Below are 16,952 nucleotides of genomic sequence, written 5' to 3'. Positions count from 1 at the left end.
TTTGATATTGAATTCCTTTCCTTAAATGCGCTAAACAATGTCAAGAGACAAAAGACAATAACAATCTCAATTTGATTACTGTCCTACCAATTTTAAATCTAATGAATTCAATCCTTAAATTCATTCTTAGACAACAACTCATTTTTCAAAAATTTTTGAAATTCAGTTACTTCAGATCTATTTTGAATTTCTCCTCCTAATGAAGCCTATAATGCGGCCCCTCTGTAAATCAAAGCGAAACCCGACGTAGATGTGGCCAAGCTACTCGCATAAATTTTATTGGTGGACCTTTTGCTATGGGAATAAGCAGTATTTAAATATGTGAACGCACCTTAAAAAGTGGTGGAATTCGACGCAATTATGCATGAAATTACTATTGAAAAAAATCACAGAGACCAGTCGCTGGAGTTATGATCTAAAAAGATCTAACATCAAATAGAGCAAATTAAATACTAGAATTAATGGTGAATGTTGAAAGGTTTCACCATCCAACATTTTCCTTAATAATGAGGAATTGATTAATATATGTCTTTTCCCATTTCCTCTAATCCATTGGCCTAAACTGGAGATATAAATTTTACATGATATAAACATTTATAATTCATACGGGGCATTCGTATCTAAGCTTAGTAATTGAAGTCACACTTGATGATATAGAATAAAATATAGTTATCTTAAAATTTATAGAATAAAATCTGCTTGAGAAGCAGCCCCTTTGATTTTATTATTTTAATTTTTAAATTATACTTATATTTCATTTATTTTGATTTCCAGTTTGTATTCTTTTGAAAATGATGTATATTTTTTTTGTTAAATTTAATTTTTTTTGTATTACTTTCAGTTGCTCTGGAGCGTCAAAGGCAAGAATACGAAAGACAGTTCCTTCAATTGCGGAATATATTATCACCGTCAACTCCATATGCACCTTATTTGCCGTTTGACCCTTTTCGGTCAAGAGGCTCAGTTGGGACACCAACATCACAGAGTAGAGTCGAGAGATGGGCACAAGAAAGGTGAAGTTATTAACTTGTTTTGTCAATATCGTTTAGTTTACTATTAGATACTGTCAGACTCAGTACTGATATTGTCATTATATCTCTAATAGATACTGTCATTTTAGGCTCAGTAGGGACACCAACATCACAGAGCAGAGATGAGAGATGGGCTCAAGAAAGGTGAAGTCATTACCTGTTCTTGTCGCTAGCCTTTATTCTACTATTAGATACTGTCAGGCTCAGTACTGATACTGTCATTATATTTCTAATAGATACTGACATCAGAGGCTCATTTGGGACACAAACATCACAGAGCAAAGAGATGGGCTCAAGAAAGGTGAAGTCATTAAATATTCTTGTCGCTAGCATTTATTCTACTATTAGATACTGTCAGGCTCAGTACTGATACTGTCATTATATTTATAATAGATACTGACATGAGAGGCTCAGTTGGGACACAAACATCACAGAGCAAAGAGATGGGCTCAAGAAAGGTCAAGTCATTACCGGTTCTTTTCGCTAGCCTTTATTCTACTATTAGATACTGTCAGGCTCAGTACTGATACTGTAATTATATTTCTAATAGATACTGTCATTTTTGGCTCAGTAGGGACACCAACATCACTGAGCAGAGTTGAGAGATGGGCTCAAGAAAGGTGGAGTCATTACCTGTTCTTGTCGCTAGCCTTTGTTCTACTATTAGATACTGTCAGGCTCAGTACTGATACTGTAATTATATTTCTAATAGATACTGTCATTTTTGGCTCAGTAGGGACACCAACATCACTGAGCAGAGTTGAGAGATGGGCTCAAGAAAGGTGGAGTCATTAACTGGTCTTGTCGCTAGGCTTTATTCTACTATTAGATACTGCCAGGTTCAGTACTGATATTGTCGTTATATCTCTAGTAGTTATTGTCATTAGAGGCTCAGCTGGGACACCAACATCGTAGAGCAGAGTTCAGACATGGGCTTAAGAAATGTGATGTCATTAACTCGTCTTGTCGCTAACCTTCATTCTATTGTTAGGTACTATCCATTGCTACTCTGAGAAATTATACCATATTGTATCTTTAGTATTTAGACCCAGGCAGCCTCTTCTCTCGCAGGCTTTTGATAGGGCAAAAACCTGTTATTTTAGGTAAAAATTTCAACTGACTCGTAGGGAATATTAAATCTGAGGTAAAATAGGTAGGTTTGTATGAAAAACCACGTGATTAGTTCAATAGAACGATAAGATGCCTTATTGCAAAAAAGGTTTCTGGTTACAATTTTTGCAGTTTAACCTGCATTTAACAAGTTGTTTTTGGTTTTTCTATTCACTCTGTTAAAAATGAAATAAACACTGCACAAGCTGTCAACGATAACCTTGCACAGAATATACTTTTGTTCTTTGTTTTATTGCTTGCCTAAGTGATTTTCTTATTTTTGAAAAAACTTTATTGATTTTATTGTGACATTAGAGATATATTTCCCCATCATCAGTTTGCTGGTAATGTTCTCTAATGTTAAAATAAATTTTTAAAAGGTTGTTAAAGCGATGAAATCACTTAAATAAAGCACTGAAGTAAATAATAAGATTAGACTCATAATAACTCGTCAAATAATGTTCAATCTGACAACTTTTGCAGCTTTCTTTGGGGTTAGTGAGGTTTTCTTTTGGCTACCCAATTCACCCCATTGAACCTCTCAAAAAGCTGCTAATTATACTTTCTGCAAAAAATGTGATTTTGTTTTTGCCAATGTTTTATCGGTTTATTTTATTGTACAGGCAATCCACCCTTGCATCAGTTTTAAAGTGAATGGTATCTTTTATGCTATAACAAGTACATCAACTTTTATTATAACTGATGAAATTACTTAAGCGAAACGACTAAAGAAGAATAATAGACTTGATTTAAAAACGCTTAGGCTGACAATACTTACAGCTTTCTTTAGATTTAACGAGTTTTTTTCTTACATAGTTAATCCCCGTTAAAACGAAAATACAAACAGCAGAAGTTGTTAGCGATGTTGCACAAAACCTAATCTTATTCTTGATCTTATCGTTTCACTGTTGATTTTGTTAGTTTGGATTACATTCTATAGATTTTATTTTAAAGTCAGAGCTTTATTTTATTACCATGTTAAACCTAAAGTAAAAGCTGCTGAAGATGCCTGCAATATTTTTTTTACGAAATTAATCTTTTTTTGTAAATTAATATTTTTTTTTTTGTAAATTAATTTTTTTTTGGTAAATTAATTTTTTTTTTTTTTTTATCGGTTTGCTAAGAGTTTTTCTTGTTTTGGAGACGTTGTATGGATCTATTGTATTGAAAAATACTTTAGCTCCTGCTTTGGATTAAATTGCTGTAAATCGTATTATTGTCATAAATTCTGTCGTATCACTTTGCTGTCGTAAGACAAATTGTAGTCACAGTGGCTTAAGTGGCCACACCTGTCCACAATTGGGGTCGCATGTGAGATACGACGACTAACCCTAATCCATAAAAATGAAAATTTATTCTTAAGTACGTTAATTTGAAAAAAATTTCACACTGCTTGTAAAAATAATTTTTAATCTTTATATTAAAATAAGAATAAAGATTATTCCTTTGGGGAATACCTTTTTAGCTAAGCTTTGGTAAATCTTTTGGCTGTACCATTCGACCCAAGTTGAAAACTACACATGGAAGAAACTTTTGTTAAGTTTGTCTCAAAATGCCGTATGGTGAGTAAGCAAGGACCGCGATATTAAATTGAAGTTAAATTCTGTCTTACTTTATTTTTCTAATTTAAACTTTTGCTTTACTTTTTTGTTTTATAGACTAGAATTATTCCTCTACTTGTTTCATATTTATATATTGTTATAGTTAGTTTAATGCTATAACTGTTTAGCTCTGAAATGCTTGATGACACCAAATTTTTTAATTTTTTTAAATACCTTTTTATTATCAAATATAGTCTATTGTTTAAAACAAAGAAATGAATATGAAAACGACAAAACGGGTCCATGGCCAGTAAAGTAGAACGAATAACGAAGAGAAAAAAAAAAAACCGAATATATCGCCCGTATAAAACAAGGCGTCTTCAGCGTACTGTAACTTCTAAGTTATAGGCTCCTATGGAGTTCAAGGTTATACGTACACTCCTAGGACTTGCGGTTAATGTTACAAAAGCTGATTTTTAGTGGTTCATAAAAGCCATTTTTGTTTAATTTCTCAGATGTGATCTTCTACACAATTAATTCAGGGTCTAAACAAGACATCTACGAATATATCCACTAAAACAAAATACCAATAAGAATAACATAAATTTATTTTTATAGTTTCTACAAGAAATCAACATTTACATTTTGCTTATCTTCGACGATACCAAAAAGCTATGATACTTCGGGTATGTTCTGTTACACTCTTGATAAATTCCTCTTTAAAAATTAGTACTTGAGAGTTAGAAGGCATACCATTTTTCACCCAGTGGCAGAAAAATTTGCTGTTCGTGTAAGTTAAGCCAGTGAGCCAGTTAAGCCAGTTAGGAGTCATAAGCGATCTGAATTTTGGATTCGGTTTTGCGTCACTACGGTCTTCGGCCTCAACTGTTTTATCTACCGTAGGTGATATACTTTCACAGCTCTTACTGCTTGCACCATTATCTTTGCTTTTGTCTGTCGGAGTATCGCTGTCAACTTTAATTTGTTTTCGGATTTGAACAGGCTCTTTTGAGACTGAATGATAGCAAAAAGCTATGATACTTTGGATATATTCTGTCATACTTCTGATTAATTCCTCTCTAAAAATTAGTACTTGAGAGTTAGTAGGTATACCATTTCTCACCCAGTGATAGAAATACCTGCTGTTTGAGTAAGTTAAGGCAGTGAGCCAGTTAGGAGCCAGAAGCCTTCTGAATTTTGGATTCGGTCTTCCGTCACTACGGTCTTTGGCCTCAACAGTTTCTTCTACCGCAGGTGATAAACTTTCACAACTCTTACTACTTGCACCATTATCTTTGCTTTTGTCTGTTATAGTGTCACTGTCAACTTTAGTTTCTTTCTGAGCCTCATTGACTGGTCCGGATTCACTATTCTTCGAACTTTCATCCATATAGGATCCTCTATACTTCTTAATCCCCCACGTGATTGCTATTCCAGCACATGAGACTGGAATCCCAATAGCAAAACATTTAATAATACTCATCTTATAGCTCTCTTTAAATAAATAATGAAAATGCCTGGAATTGCTTGTATATATTGTAAAAGTGACGTCATGGTTGTCACACTGCTGGTGTTTTATACCAAGAGTCATGTCATTCTATCTGTAGTGATATGTTTATACAACCTGAAATGGCTTCATACAAAATATGACGTCTTGCAAATTCATGAAAGCAATGAGAAATTAGACTAATAATAGCAGAATGTACCTGAGAAATATTTCATTAGTTCTCTAATAAGTCTTTTTTTTTAAGGAAAGTAATTTACAAAATGGTAAAGCCAAATAAAAACTGATAATATATTATATTGTGATGCATTATATAAATTTAGAAAGACAAACATACGCGTTCAGTTATGTTACGCTGTGTCATTATTCGGTTACAGTGTTTATTATTAAGCGTATGGAGACTGTTCATTCAAAAAGCCTCCAGAAACTTTTGTTTTGGCTTTGACAGAGCGTGTTTTCACTACCCTGCCTATTTTGTACAGTTTAAGGAGGCTACAACCATCTCGGACGTTAGGGAGTTAACACAAGGGACAAGAGAAGTGAAAAAAAAACATTTTTGCAAATATTTCAACAAATTAGCCCCATGCAAGAATTATACCGTTTGAAAGTTTTTTTTTTTACCTAATTAAAGGTTCTGGCCGTGAAGACATTACAATTTGAGTTTCGGAACAAAGAGAGCCTCAACTGTAAACAAATCTGGTTGCATTGATTCTTAATGTTCTAATTTTGTTTGTCTGCCGGTCAGGAATGGATATCAATGTATATCAAGCTCTCATTTTGCATTTACTAGTACTTTTTAGTAATCTTGTTTAGTATTAAGTCATCTTCAGGGATAGGCTCAAGTTTAAGGGATGATGTTGATCAAGTTTATGGGTGATTAACTAGGGGTTAATAACCCACTTATCTGTGTAGCAAGGCCGTGTCCAGGGGGAAGGTGATTTGACCCCCTCCCCCCCCTAAACGTTTGTCCGACTCGTAAAACGTAGCAAAATAGAATATAAAAAAGTTTTTTATGCGTTTTTAATGTTTTTTTTGTACCCCATCCCCCCCTGAAAAAAAATCCTGGATACGACTAGACCCCGGCGCCACGCCACTGCCTCGACCGAACGCCGCCAATGATAGGCCCGGTTGACCGCCGCCGAAGTGTCATAATGCCGCCACCGGCAGAGGAGGTGGCATTCGGCTGACTTTGAATTAATATTGCGGCAATTCTTTATTGCGTCAACCACAAAGTCGGAGCTTTTCTTTTCTCGTGTGGTTAGGTATTTCGATTTTCCTTATTAGAAATCAAGCAGGGCTTGCACTGTCCCTGAATTTTCGGGGATTTCCCCGAAAATCTATGTCTCTCCGAAAAAAATTTGGTTCCTTAAATCTCCAAAAATCAGCCAGTCACGATGCTATCTTTAGTGATTTATCACTAGTGACTATCCCTGCCAAATATTACTTTGTATACCATAATTCTTTACTACTCTCTTGTTCGTTAATTTTCGTCTCATGTGTTACTTTGCATATAAACCAGGCAGATACAATTGCAATATACACGGTTCTTCATATGTTGACAAAAGTATCGTCTTTATGAAATTGAATTAAAGAAACGGTTGTTTTTATTGGGAGTGGGGAGCGACATTGGGGCTTGGGGCGAACGGCAATTGTTCAGTGAAATGCAATTCAGTGAATTATTCAGTGAAAAGCAATTTTTTCAGTGAAAAAATGATAAAATGATACCAGAAAGGCTGTTTTTAAGTATAAAAACTTAATTAAAAGGGGTGTCAAATGAAAAAATGATGCAAAAGAAGCTTTTCTTCTTTTTTTTGTATAACAACTTCTATGAAGGGGGTGCCAAATCATAAACTGTACAAAAAAGCTTCTTTTTTTTGCTTTTGTCTAAAAAAAGCATTGGAAGGGTTTTTATTTGTTTCGGGTACCCGGCTGACTGTCCGTAATTCAAACAGTAGGCTGTACGAAAAGCGTGGTTCAATCCCGCTTTCTATAGCTATAATGAGAGAAAGGTTGAGATGGCTAGCAAGGCCGTACCCAGTATTTTATCGGGGGGGGGGGTCTTCACCCAAAGATTGTTTTTTTTTTGGGGGGGGGGGGTACAAAAAACGCAAAAAAATGGTTTATATCCACTTTTGTTGGATACTTAAGTATGTTCAGTATTGAGCTAAACTGGACACATCCATCAACAAAGAGTCCTAAATGTTAAGCAGTGGATAGGCCTTCCCCGGGCCATTCAGCGTGTCCCCAGGTGGCAATAGGGGAACGCTCTACAGATATGTAGGGCACCTCCATAGGAGGCACGAACCAAGGGGGACCTTGTCCCGGGGGTCCATAATAGAACTAGGGCACCCTCGTCCGGGGTCATAAATACAGGCGGAGGAGGAAGAAGGCCTCTAAAATGTACACTTAAAAGGGCCCACTGGTTTGTCCACAAGTCCCATGAGTTACAAACCTTCTCCCAGTAATGGGTTAAATTGGTGATGCAGAACACCATTGCGGGAGGATCAACTGCGGCAGGGCGTAAGATCCAGATCTATGGACAACGGCCTCTACAAAGGGCTGCCTCGACCCTTTCGGGGTACCTACAAGACTGGGGACCTTGCGGTCGACTCTATTCCTACTTGAGGAGTGGTACCCCTCGAGGAAATTATAGCCTAGTAAACGACACAGCATTCGCACGGGATTCTGACAAATGACAATTCTTCTAGGCTTGGTATGTTTCGATGGGCGTCTTCGGGCTGAAAAACCTCTTCCTAGCTAATTTGTCTATTATGGGCTGCCTCCCCATAGTAGCATAATATTTGTAGGCATGAATACATAATGATTCGGAGGTAATAGGCTTGAGATTGTCTGTGCAGGATTTCGACTCTTGTTGATAGAAGAGCACCGCCAAGTGCTGAAAACCAAGTTGTGACCAAGATAGGCCCAGGATTGCACAAAGCCTCCACTCATGGAGGTCCCAGGGACTTCTTGCTGTCCGGTTCTAAGCCGGCTTAAGCACTTCGGTGTAGAAATGAAAAGATATGTGATCCCCGTCCTGCACTGGTATCCGGGATCATTGGTTTTCCTGAGGCCAAAATAATTTCAATGATATAAAGAACATGAAAATCGGAATTTGGAATGTTAAAAAGTTCAAAAATGACTATCGTTTTGATATTTTGACCGATGAATTCAGGCGATTTGAACTGGATTTATTAGGAGTTTCAGAAACTCATATCCAAGGGGTATGAAGCATGAAATTAGGTGATATAGAATTTGGCTACTCAGGCACGAAGGATGAGGTACATAGACAGGGAGTGGGTCTCACGATGAGTAAGGAAGCCGTTAAGTCTTGTTAAGGGTTGGGAAGCAATAATAAATAGAATACTAGTTTCTCATTTAATGACTAAAAAGTTCAGGGTATCAGTTATAGTAGTATACGCCCCTGTAGAACCGACTGACGGAGATACTAGTGACTCAGATGAATTTTACTTACAGTTACAGGAGCCAATAGACATGGTCCCAGGTAGATATATGATGTTATAGCTGGGACATTTTAACGCCCAGGTCGGTAGAAATAGAGATATATGGTATCCTAGCCTAGGTAAATTTGGTGCAGGAAAAGAAAACAGTAATGGACACAGACTTTTGCAATTTTGTAGGTATAACAATCTAGTTATAATCAATACGGTTTGGTCATGAAATGGCTCTTAAGTTAACATGGTATTCACGTGATGGTAAGACAGCAAACCTTATTGATTATGTTAAAGTAAACAGAAGACTGGCAGGATCAAACCGTATATAGGAGTACCGTTATTGATGTTAAAAGTAAAGATCACCATCTAGTAGTGTCAAGGATTAATTTAAAGCTGAAATATCGGAAGAGTAAATACCTCTCGGGAAGTTATGATGTTGGTAGACTTCAAGATGAGACTTTGAGAGAAACTTTCCAGGAACAGTTGAATACTAAAATTGAGAGTTTAAAATTTGGTAATATGGAAGATGGTTGGACTAATTTTAGAAAAATAATTTGTGAAGTTGCTGAAGGTATCTTAGGGAAGAAAGCTAGAACTGCAGCTAAGAATATTAGTGAAAAAGCTTTATGTTTAATAGAAAGGAGAAAGGACTTGTACAAGAATTATCTGAGTGATAGATCATATGAAAACAAATTGTTAACAAATTGAGAGGGAGTAGTCAATCTGGGCTTGGCCCAGTTAAAGATAGGAATGGGGCCGCAATTAGCGATAAGGAAAAAAACTAAAGAGAGATGGGCTGAACATTTTGAGAATTTGCTTAACCGAGATAGAGTTGCAGGAAAAGATATAGAGGAAAATGAAAAGTTTGTAATACCCTGGATGTGAAGGAAGATTTGATTTGTGATTAGGAACTAGCGACAGTACTAAAAGGATTAAAAAATAATAAGGCTCCAGGTTCTGATAGTGTGATAAATGAGTTTCTTAAATATGGCGACTCTGAGGTTAGAAATAAGTTACTGAAGATTATAAATATGATTTTTGAAAGAGGGGAAGTACCTAACGATTTTAGGAAACCTTAATTAAGCCACTTTTAAAGAAAAGTGATAAAAGTGAGTGTGGTAATTATCGAGGCATTAGTTTGGTCTCTGTAGGTAGTAAATTACTTAGTAATATGATACTTTTTAGACTGAGAGATGCCGTAGACAAAGTTTAAAGAGAAGAGCAGTGCGGTTTTAGAAAAGGTAGAGGATGTGTCGACCAAATTTTCACTCTTAGGCTAATAATTGAGAAGTGCCTGAGTTTTTAAACACCTTTGACCTGTCCTCAGTTTTATAGATTTTGTGCAAGTGTTTGATTCTGTTGGTAGAAGAGCTTTGGTAAAGGTTTTATCCTTGTATGGTGTACCAGACAAATACATTAAAGTGATTAGTGCTATGTACGAGAATAACATTGCTGCGGTTAAGGTAGGAAATGAGGTTAGTAGCTGGTTTTGTATTAAATCAGGAGTTAAGCAGGGTTGTGTTCTATCCCCCTTCATATGGATTGTTTTGATGGACTGTGTCTTAAGGAGCACAGGAAAGGTAATGGGAGACCACGGAATCAAATGGGGAGGAAAAAATCTACTAGACGTAGCTTATGCTGATGATTTAAGCATCCTAGATGAAAGTGTGAGCAAAATAAATGAAGTTTTAGAGGTTTTGTGAATTCAGGGTGCTAAAATAGGTTTGAAAATTAATGTTAAGTAGACTAAGTCACTAAGGCTATATATAAGTGAAGATGAAAAGGTGACGTTGGGTAATGAAAAGATTGATCAGATGGGCAGCTTCACTTACCTTGGTAGTATTATTAGTAAATATGGTGGGAACAGTGAACGTGTTAAAAGCGGAATAGCCGAGGGTCAGGGTGTTTTTCAAAAGTTAAAAAAAAGTATGGAAGAATAGGAAGTTAACCAAGATTAAAATATTAGAAGCTACAGTGATGACAGTGGTCAAATATGGCTCTGAAACATGGACGCTCCGAAAAGTGGATGAAGATTTGCTAGATGTTTTCCATAGAAATTGCTTAAGGATTGTTCTGGGTACCCAGCTGACTGACCGTATTTCAAACAATAGGCTATACGAAAAATGTGGTTCAATACCGTTCTCCAGGGCTATAATGAAAGAAAGGTTGAGGTGGCTAGGGTACGTTGTGCGGATGAAGGATGACAGATTGCCGAAGATTGTTCTTTTCGGCCAACCGTCTAGGGCTAAACCGAAAGCAGGTCGTCCTCGTTTGGGGTGGGAGGACGTCATAAAGATAGATTTGAAGGAAATGGGAACTTTGTGGGCGGACGTAAAAAGGGAGGCTTTGAATATATTGGGGCGGAGGAGGAGCGTGCGTAGCTGTGTTTGCCTCAGACGGCTTGATGCTGCGGTGAGTTGTTAGTAGTAGTAGTACTTGTATGGATCTATTTTGTAAAAGCTAAGCAAAAATGGGCAAAACTTTAATAAGACAGTAGAATCCGTTTTTTTTTCTGCATAAATAGTAATGAAAGTTGGAATATTAAAACTTGGAAGCTGTCTTCTAAGAAGACAACTCGGATATTCTTTTCATTTCCTTTTTTCTATTGGTAAATTCTTTCGGATTTGAAGCTGACTTATTCGGACTTTTATTATTATTTATACAGATTTCTTGTCAAAGTCCATTGTTCTATCAAAGTTTTACCTGTTTTAAATATTTTTATTTCATTTTATGCTACTTATTGAAGTATTCACATAGAAGGAGATTAATATTCTGAGTAGTTTATAGCTGAGCATTGGTTGATATTTTTTTTAGAAGAGATGACAAATATTTGTTATTATTACTTTATTTCAACATAAAACAAGAGAAAAGAGAAATAGAGCTAGTCGTTTTTCATTTTTCAGGCAACGGATTTTGACTTCAAAACCCAAAGCGTTTTCTTGTTATTGGGTCGGATATTACTGTGGTATGGTAACTGGGGAGGGAGAGAGGGTCATACTCGTCAAACTAGCCAAAAAACGAGAACTATAAGAAAAATAACCGAAAAGAATCGAAATCAAAATCATGAGGTATCAGGAGGGGAAGTTGGTTTGGAGCAAATCTCCCCTTTATCAGTATGGTTAATATGGTTATATACATGTAATTTCTATGAATGCTAACGGACTAATATTTGAGTTAGAGCCATTATTTTTACTTGCCGTTATTTAACTATAGTCAAGCTAAAAGGCTATTCCATGAATATCAGACCTATTGGCTGGAGAACCAGTATGAATTTCTGGTAAGTTCCCGTTCATTTTTCTTATCTCATTTTTTGTCAACGGTTGTGTTTCAAGCAATCGTAAACGCCACCTGAACAGTGGAAACACCATTGAAAGAACGCTATCTTTTCTAGGGATGAAACATTTCGGCGAAGCTTAGCACTACTGAGAGAGGAAATTGTCAAAGCAAACGCTCTCGTTCGAGAGGCCAATTTTTTGAGTGAAGAAATGGGACGTCAGACCCTTTTTAGTGTTACTCTGCAAATTCCACCTCAAAATCTTACCCCAAATAGACGAGTAAGTTTTCTTTATAGGTAGTAATCCCTTTTTGGTGAAGATTTGATAGTAAAGATGACTTTCATTTTTGAAATTTTCATTTTTGTTACCTGTCCCATTGCATGGATGTTTTTTTTTCATTGACACTACTGCAATCAGGGTTCATTTCTATTTATTGAATTGATAATCCTTCTGCTGAACCCGATTATCAGATTTAATTGTTAGAATCCATGCAAATATTAGAATTTCTTTTTGGTTTAAAAGCTAGCTTTTAAAGGCACGATTACACAAAGGAAATACATTGGAAGCATGGAACTAGAAAACAAAATTCGAACTTTTGGATAGAGACGGATCTGAAGATAAGCATCAATGAAAGCGCCTCTAGTGCTGATTAAAAAATGTTCTCAAAATGCTCTTTCCATTGACCATGAGATTTTTAGTACTAAATTATAAATCTGATTTATAATCTGAATCCTGGAAAGTTGAATCCTGAATTCTGGAAATTGATTCTAGAAACGGATCCTGGAAATTTGTTGTCAGGAAAGTAATTGAAGTTGACAAGTTTAAACTAAGTTCAATTACCAAGTTGACGATCTAATCAATATACGGGCATCTTGAATTTTGATATGTAAGCTCTTGCTGATCGTATGAGTGTTCATGTTTTTACAGGACTTTAGGACGGTGGTCTCAAGATCATGGTGGTTGTCTTAGTTTGGCTGCATATCCTGAATTATTTGAAAAAAACTACGTTTTCTAAAGAGTTAAAGAGGCTGAGTCACAAGTTCGAACCTTAAAACGTACAGGGATCAGGAGGCACAGTTGGGGGGCTGCCACCCCCCAAACCCCCGCTTCCGTATGTGAAAGGGGCTCTGCCCTCCTCAACGCCTCGCTCTATACGCTCAAGTTCTTATTGTTTAAAAAAAGAGTTGTGAGAAAGTCAAACTTTAGCGTAAAGAGCGAGGCGTTGAGGAGGGCACAGCCCCTTTCATATACGGAAGCGGGGGTTTGGGGGGCGGCAGCCCACCAACTGTGCCTCCTAATCCCTGTACGTTTTAAGGTTCGAACGTGTGACTCAGCCTCTTTAACTCTTTAGAAAACGTAGTTTTTTTTAAAATAATTTCTGCACGTTTTTGTACAGTTTATTACTTATTATTGCTTGACTAACTGTTAGCTGATCGTGTCGGGAGTTAAGGGTGGGGGGCTGCCGCCCCCAAACCCCCCGCTTTTGAAGATTCTTGTGTTAAGGCTTTTAATTCCTGAATACTCAAATCAAATGCACAATAAGATTTTCTTTTTTCAACTTTTCTTCGAGCATGTGGGTATACGGCATGTTATCAAAGCAGTGAAGACTTGCCTGTAAGATGAAGGCCGACTGTGATATTCTTCTGGAGACGCCTGTTGAGCTGAAGAATTTAATGGATTGGATTTTAAAAAGAAACTGAGTTTCTTTTTTAAACTTTAAATTTAAGAGATACTACTTTAAATTCAATATATAAAAAATTTACTTTGACGGGGAATCGAACACGTGTCTTCCGCCTGACAGACAGGAATACTGACCAGTGTACTATCAGTGAGTTGTTTTAGTTATTTTTATTGGCTCGGCGACAGAAAAAAACCGTTAAAGTAAGATTTTCGTTTTTATACAAAAAAAAACTTCTGGGAAAGAGCTGGAATTTTTGGAAGCTTGCAGTCGGTCTTGTCAGGTTAAGAGGACTATTTTGATCTAATTTAATAATGGAATACTATGCTTTTAGGAATTTCAAAAATTAACATGGGCTCTTATAGGAAAACGAGGTTTTTCGTAAATGTAAATTCGGGGGATAATTTTTTCCGTCTGAAAATATCAAAAGGCCCTAACAGGTCGAATTCCGCTTCGAATGAGTCCTCATTCACCCGGATCCGTTACCAACTGTGGCCTGTAGGCGTGGCTAACAAAAAAAAAAAATTGATGAACATTAAGTGGCTATATTTGGTTTTTGGAAAACAGGGAAGGAGGGATCGGATTGAGCTAAAATTTTGAGGAGAAGCTCCCAGGCCCTCGGAAAGCTTATCCTCTATATTTCATCCTTATCAGACAACGTTAAAGGGGGGCTGTGGTGGGAATGTTGAAACTTCCCGCCCACTTTCTTCCATGACGATAAAGTTGGAGGGGGGATGAAATTATGCGTGTTTCTTAGTTTGAGTTTAGACTACAAGATGCGATTACTGCCGTCTCTCTGCGACCGCTAGGACCGGAACTCGCTTAACATTGTGGTGGGTCGCCTCTTTAAAGAGGCACAAGTGTGCCTCCTTGATGGCTTAAATATCTCTAAACACCTCTCTATGAAAAATCTCTCTTAATTGTCGAAAATACATGACTCAATGATTTTTTTTCACGAATTAGGGGTTTAAAAGGTTTATATTTTGAAAAGTATGGCACGGAACAGATTTATACAGAATTATTCATGCAAGTGTTCATTCTAAATTCTATTTTTTACTGTGGTCCTGTAATTGAAGAAGAAAAGGTACTTGGGAAAGAATCTTAGTTTTTGCTTTACAATTCCAGAGTTTATTTGCTATTGTTCGAGAGTTTATTTTTTTTTACATGAAGGATTTTTCAACCTGAGTGCGTTAATTAGCCTGCATATAAAGTTGATGGTCAACAATAAGAACAATTATAAGAACAGTTGATGGTCAATTATAAGATCGTATCAGCGTTTAGGTTTTTAGAGGACTCCAGGACGGTGGTCTCAAGACCATCGTCGTTCTCTTAGTTGGGGCTACTTACCCTGAGTGATTTAAATATCTTTAAAACCCTCTATAAAAAAATCTCTTTTAAATGTCGAAATTATTTGACTTAATGATTTATTTAGGTGAATTAGGCCTTAGACTGCATATAAAATAGATGGTCAATTATAAGAACACATTTTTGGTGCAAAGGGCTTTTTGCCGAGATTTTCGATAGGGACTCCGAGTGTTAAAATTCTACTGTAGTTCATAATGACCGTTCAGAGTATTTTGTTGTGACCCAAAATCTATGAATGTTTCTGATGGTATTTTCCTAGTTCTACAAAAGGGCCGAAAAAAGCTTTCCGAAAAAGCTTAAGTATAGTCCACCGAACGGGATTTAGCGGGAAGGCGGTGCAGTCTAGAATTATTCAAGTCTTTGGAGCTTTTATTCGACTAAATCATTTTTGGTGGTCGAAAAATTGTTCTTTGAAGCTTAGAATTAGGTTGTTCAACAGTAACATCCCCTCCTATTCTTTATAGCTGTGAACACTGGATTCTAAACTAGTAGCAGTAAAAGAGGATCCTTGCTTCCGAGAACAATTGTCTTCACACACTATTGAACCACTAACCACCTTACCTTACCAGGCAAGAGCAATTAAGTTGACAGAAAAAATGACGAAGCCAACTTTGATAGTTAAAAGACCCGCAAAGTGGTCCTTTTTGAGCATTATATATATATATATATATATATATATATATATATATATATATATATATATATATATATATATATATATATATATATATATATATATATATATATATATATATATATATATATATGCATGCTTGTTTGTATGTTTTACCAACCCAAGATAATACTCATGGCACTTCTCTGGACCATGTTGCAGTAGTTTGATCTCATTAATTTTCTTCTTTGTAGCGAGGAGCATTTGTGAGTGAGCCTGCCATATTAGTCAAAAGAAAAGGAAATGCAGATCAGGTCTGGTCACTTGAAAAACTTGAAAATAAGTTGGTTGATATGAGGGACCTTTATTCCGACATTAAGGATAGTGGATTTTCCCTCGATGTAAGTTAGTTATTATTTATATTCGAAGCTACATTGGACAAATTTCCGTAATTTTAATTTTCTTCTAAAATCCTGATTTGGGTGCTGAATTTTTCACAACTCATGTGACCAAAATTTAGCCAATTTTAAACAATATTTTGCCCTTATGAGCTTTTGAAAAATTTGGAGATGAATTGGTAATTTACAACTAAAAGGAGAAGACAATGAGGAAATTTGTGAAGACAGTGAATAACTATTTCACTGATGAAGGCTGTTGAATATATACCCGAAAAAATCGAATAGGTTGTACCACCGCGTTATTCACTATCTTCATATATTTTTTCATTATCTTTTCTTTTCTTTCCCATGATGGAAAGGCAATGCGGTATTTGTCATTATATAAATCGTTATTCCACTCGCGTAAGGTAGGGAAATTATTATAACCAGGCATCAACGATGTTATTCATAATTTTGTAGTTTAAAAGCGTAAATGAGCTGATATGATGCAATATCAAATATGGAACAATGTTTTACACCACTAATTCTTGGAACATTCGGCCTTTAATTTATTATTTTACCCGGAATAGTTTGGGAATTAGCCCAATCTTTGTTTCCAGCAGGAGAGTTCCAATTAAATAGAATTCCATAACTTGGTTTCCAATTAAGCATAATGTTCAGTTCCCTTTTAAAGAAAATGTACCTAATGAATATTCCTCTACAATACTCGAAAAAAAATGTCTCTGTAGTTGCCTTAAAGCTGCAGCCGTGTCAGAATTCCTGTTAAGAAGTAAGAAATTCTAGAGTCAGAAAAATTGCTAGAAATTCGTGAAAAAATAAGAAAAGTCATATTTTTTCTTGTCAACTAAGCACACTACTATACCTGCAAAAGAGGGATAATTTGCGAGATTAATTTTTGTTCTCTCCTTATTTTGTCATCTCTTTTAAAATAGCTATGAAATAGCTGTTTTAAGAGAGGAATGTTGTACTTCTTTTAATATTG

General features: G+C 36.1%; 1 protein-coding gene across 2 annotated transcripts in view; it reads left to right on the top strand.

The window, feature by feature from the left end:
* The window catches only part of Khc-73 (Kinesin heavy chain 73), a 300,519-nt gene that overhangs the window by 202,431 nt on the left and 81,136 nt on the right, over nt 1–16,952 (top strand). For both annotated transcript variants that reach the window (XM_089106523.1, XM_089106524.1), the window contains exons 13-15: nt 842–1,013; nt 12,033–12,195; nt 15,827–15,973. In XM_089106523.1, coding sequence (XP_088962649.1) covers nt 842–1,013; nt 12,033–12,195; nt 15,827–15,973 — 482 coding nt within the window. The remainder of the gene's footprint in view (nt 1–841; nt 1,014–12,032; nt 12,196–15,826; nt 15,974–16,952) is intronic.

Source organism: Artemia sp. Qi Xiang Cuo, chromosome 21 (genome assembly GCF_049724085.1).
Source record: "Artemia sp. Qi Xiang Cuo chromosome 21, ASM4972408v1, whole genome shotgun sequence".
NCBI classification, from domain to species: Eukaryota; Metazoa; Arthropoda; class Branchiopoda; order Anostraca; family Artemiidae; genus Artemia; species Artemia sp. Qi Xiang Cuo.
This window is presented reverse-complemented; position numbering and strand designations above follow the sequence as displayed.